The sequence below is a fragment of the Hetaerina americana genome, unplaced genomic scaffold (genome assembly GCF_022747635.1).
Source record: "Hetaerina americana unplaced genomic scaffold, ioHetAmer1.1.p SCAF_1428, whole genome shotgun sequence".
Classification (NCBI taxonomy): domain Eukaryota; kingdom Metazoa; phylum Arthropoda; class Insecta; order Odonata; family Calopterygidae; genus Hetaerina; species Hetaerina americana.
The window spans coordinates 1-5,000 of NW_027286546.1; the positions used below are offsets into that span (position 1 = coordinate 1).

A 5,000-nucleotide genomic window follows, 5' to 3' on the forward strand; every position below is an offset into this window, starting at 1 on the left:
GCTTAGCAATAGGAGAGCAATTCTCAATTCATTCTTCAGGTTGATTCCCTCAATTAATTATGTAAAAAGCCAATCTTGCACGTTCATTTTGTATTGAAATTGTATGATGTGCGAGTCCTATTCAGTTATGCTAGAAGAATGTGAAATATTTCGTGTATTCACTAGCTTTATGGCATGATCATTAAATGTTAAAACAACTTTGTTAAAAGGTATAATTTAGTCTTGTAAAAATCACACAGTGCATATCAAGACTAATTTCAGATACTGGTAATGCCAAGAATTCTGATATGTGCTATAATGTAGATCAAATAGTCATGTACATATATAATTGGTGGATAATAATTATATATTTTCTTGTTGCAGAATTTGCAGTTTTAAAAGGTCGCAAATGCAAAGGGGGTATGGCAGAACATAAAATTCAAGTGCGCAGTAAGCCTTTAGTGCAGATGATGTCATCCAATGAGATGGGTAAAAACAGTAATAAGAAGTTGGATAGCAAACCAGGTATTAAAATCGCTTTGGTAATCATGGGAAACTTTTTAATATTTGTTATTATTTCTGTCACAGATTAAGTGAATATGTAATAATAATAATAATAATACTCTTTATTTGCCTTAAGACAAGTATAATGCGTATATTAGGTAAGGCTTGTCAAAATAGGAGCAGTGCATTTTACATTCAGTGATTAAAAATATTTCTAACCATGTATCAAAATAGGTGGGTTTAAGATGCATATTAAGGACACTTATCTAACAAGTATAAATGATAGAGAAGTGTAACATATCTAGAAGTACTGCATATATCCTAGACTTGAAGAAATTTTCTTACTTGATACATTTTATGTCAACTGGCAGATTTTGATATAGTTTAATCCCCATCTCCTTTGGCCCTAATTTTGTTAAAATAACAAAATAACCTGTGGAGCTGAATAACAAAATAACCTAAACAAGATAACCTGCAGAGCTAAGCTTCTGCATGATGGCATCATTGAATATGTACATATTTAAGGATGTTCCTTATTTTTTGGTAAAAAAAATCATAGGAACAGAATGTTTGAAGTTTGTTGTCGTGAATCACAATAGACTACTTACTAATTGGGAGAGTGCCATATTTGGTGCGATAAAGAAAATCTAAAACAGTTCTGGAATAATATTTTGAACTTCATAATTCACTTTGCTCTCCCATGGTTTTGCTGAACAATCTTTTGGCTATATGTGACGAATATGAAGAAATTGAAGGTAGTGATATGGAATTTGGGTATCCATCAATATGTCTGGGAAGAATGAATATTGATTATCAAGAACTGATATTAAGTGTCTGGTTTCCTTTGTTTACTGTAGCATACTCATGAACATTAATGTAACAATTTTTCATTCACAGTCTCCACAAGTAGACGAAACATGCATTTTGCCTGGCCTTTTGGCCACCTTGCTCATTTCTTGTTAAAGGGAAAATAATGAGATAATTTTGTGCAAATTATTCATTGCATACATGAAGCTTTGATAACGTGTATAATACTTTGCTATTTGGCAAAAATTACCAAAATGATAATTATGAGTTTGCCTAATATTATGATACTGACTGAAATTTGAGTTCATAATAATCAGATTGCTCTGTGTAAGTTAACTAGCTACAAATACATTGCTCACTGTTTACTCACCTACCCCTCTGGCGTAACTACTGTCAGTAGTTTAGCCAGAGGGGTATGTCATAAATATAATTGACTGTTATTTAAGAGTTATTCAAGCAGCTACTGCTGATTTTATGCATGTGGAATTGAAAATAGAATTTACTGACTGACATTTGTTTAGTATAGATATCAAAACTATCCAAAAATACAGTTATTTTCTGAATTGGAGCCAGTTATTCATAGGCTTAAAGGTGAGATTGATGTTATTGGTGATCTTAGTATCAAAATTATTTTATTTATAAATGATACAGATCATTATTTAAACTTATGATTTCTTCAAGGGTAATGTGTTTGGTTGATGCTCCACTTAGAGTGCCATTGAAATCTGGTACTTGCATTGATAAATGGTTGATGGTTTTACACGTTTTGGGGATAGTAAAAAAATCATCGATATTGTTAAAAAAATAGCTGGTATTTTTGTTAACAAGTAGACTTGAAGATGTCAGAATTATCCATTTATCAATGTTAGTAAATAAAGTTTAAAATAAATGTTGTTAATTTTACTATCATATTGTGACTTTGGTGAGTTCAGTGACTTATGAAATGTAGTGGTTTCATATTATGGATTTTTTCTAAATGCCAAAGAAAGATGTAATGTGCATCCTTATTGAGCGTAGATTTAACTGAAAGGGGCAGAAAGAAATATGATGGAAATCTGATTGCATAAAGTTCAGTTTACACAAAATACTTGGGATTCGCCTGGTACATTTTTCTGTTTACAGTTACCACTGTATAATGATGGATAAACTGGATTAAGTTCATAATAATATAGCTGGTTGAAAAAGGTCTTTCTTAATCAATTCAAGTAACCATTATTGCCAATGATGAGTGCAAAGATTCTCGAAGAAAGTTGTTGGGAGCAATTTGAAGAAGGCTGGAAAAGTAAATGGGGAAGATTTTGAGGGGCAGCAGGATTTTGGAGACTGATTAGAGAGAGAAAGACAGTGGAGGTAGGAAAGGATGGTCAATTTGGATTGTATAAATGGAAGTAGTAAGTATGTAGATATGAATAATGTTATGTAAATGATTTTTATGTGAAACAGTAACTCTGAGTGCTAAGTTCCTCATAAGGCCATGGCGTTGTGCAATAGTTATTCTGAAGACTTAAGCATCATCTGTTTGATGAAAATTTCATTCTATTCCATGAAATCTCAATTGCCATGAAAATAGGTTGCTTTGGTGATGTCAGGTTTACCCTCTCAGAAATTGTTGAAAAATAAAAAAAAATTTGCCCAAAAATATTGTTTTTTCTACCTTTTTCTAAGGACTTGTTGTACCACCCTCTTAGCCTCATGGAATCTTAAGACATAAGATTGTCAAGTAGTATTGATTTAAACTTTGATTCATGAATTATGATTCAGAACATGGAACAAGGCAGCTGAAAGGTATTTTGACTATCCTCTGTTTTATATATAAATTATTTATTAATGGAATTTAGTTTTCATAAAATAGATTACTCTTCACTTTATTGCATATTGCTTATTTCTGAGCTGCAACCATTAGTTAGAGAAAATCAGGGAAAGAGTGGGAATTACCCAATCATTTCAACAATCCAGAAAAGGTCAAATGTTTCTGAAAAGCCAGAAATTTGTGAACTGGGAATTCTAATAGGATTAATTTTCCTTTTAATTTTGAGATCGGTTAATGTTGGACGTAGATCATTGTGCATATTAATCCTGAGGGGGGGAAAAAAACAAAATTAATTTAGGACCAACATTGGTGATGAAAGTTATTAATAGGAATGAGGGATCACTAACAGGAAGTGCCTACTCAGATTTCAAACAAAATAAAAATAATTGTGTCAATCATCATCATGTTCAATGATAAATGTCTGGAGTTGGACTGTAAAAATGAGTAGCCACCATGCTGCAAACTAGTAATCCCATAATAAAAATGTATTTTCATGTTTTATTTATCGGATTGCATCACCAAATTCATCCTAAGGTTTGTAACATATTTGATATAGTTTCACCTGTTAACATCTTCAAAAGTTATAACCAGTGGACGTTGTGAGACTTGAATACACTATGATAAGTAAAATGTCAATTTCCTATGAGTAATCTTGAAAATAATTACATTTACTCAATATTAATGTAATTAGTGATTTTTAAAAGTTGCTCAGTTTTGTTAGAAACTCACATATTGCTGATGTAAGAGTTAGTTTTTAACCCAAGATAATTTTTTGGTAAATCATTCCTCATCAAGAATGATCATCGGTGTATTAGTTTATAATATTGTGCATTTATTTTTGCTATATATTTATTGTTTCTTATCAACTAGGGGCTGAGGGACCAAAGAAGCCATTAATTTCTGAAATAAAGTCTACACCTATTATTGCTTCAAATGTAAAGGCAACTACTGAAAAATCTCAACGGCCGCCATACATCCTCAAATGCAGATCTGAAGAGACCGGTGAAAAAGTTATATTGGCTGAAATTCTTTTAAGAAATGTGGTAGGTAGCATGAAACAATAAATAATTATTTCTGAAAATTCTGTGTGCATTTAAGTTTTTTTTTTTAATAAGGAATCCACTGTTAGTGAACAGTATGGTATTAATTAATGATCACTTTTAAGCTTTTGGCTCCATAAGTACATATGATTAGAAATATTTATCACCCTTTAGGTATGAAAATTCTGTAGTTATGGAACCATTTTTAGAGAAACCTCGCTTTTATGCCCCCAGAATTAATGTTTCCTTTTGATTTACGACATTTTCTCCGGGTCCCTAGAAATTTGAATCCTTGGAAAGCCAGATATAATGTAGTGTTCACAGCATCTGTTCCTCACTGGGGTTGCTGCAAAGGCATCTGACCCCAGTGGGATGGCCTTGTAGTTTTCGTTGATGGTGTCCTAATGGAAAGGGAAAATAGATAAGGATTAAGAAAGAAATCAGTTAGAATATATTATGTTTATTCACAGATTTAGGAACAGAGTAATCAATGAATCACAGTTTTCCAAGATCAGAGGTGGGTTCTAAGCATAATTTAGTACTAATGAAGTGTAGCATCTGATTTAGCTGGATATAACAGGGAAGAAGGATGAGGACTTATGAAGGAGTGCCAGGAGTCAGTAGAAAATATATTTAGTGTGGACAGGGAGACAGATACAGTAGAAGAAAAATGGGAGCATATGAAAAAGAGATATCAAAAGCCATAAAATAAATTAAGGGAACTGTTTGTGAGAAAGGATAAAGATTAGAAGAAAATGGAAGAATATAAAGGCAGAATTAGGGAAAAGGTAGTGCAAAGAGGAAGTGAATACTGCTAGAGAAGCGTGATGGATGCCACAATGTAAGGATATAGAGGCTTT

The 5,000-nt window shown here is 32.3% G+C and overlaps 1 protein-coding gene across 2 annotated transcripts in view; it reads left to right on the top strand.

Annotated features, from left to right (window-relative positions):
- Positions 1–367: 367 nt before the first annotated feature.
- Positions 368–5,000, top strand: part of LOC139686622 (PIH1 domain-containing protein 1-like) — a 14,278-nt gene continuing 9,645 nt past the window's right edge. For both annotated transcript variants that reach the window (XR_011700505.1, XM_071583667.1), the window contains exons 1-2: positions 368–504; positions 3,971–4,143. Coding sequence is in view for 1 of the 2 variants with exons in the window: in XM_071583667.1 (XP_071439768.1) it covers positions 402–504; positions 3,971–4,143 (276 nt within the window). In the remaining variant the exon portion in view is untranslated. The remainder of the gene's footprint in view (positions 505–3,970; positions 4,144–5,000) is intronic.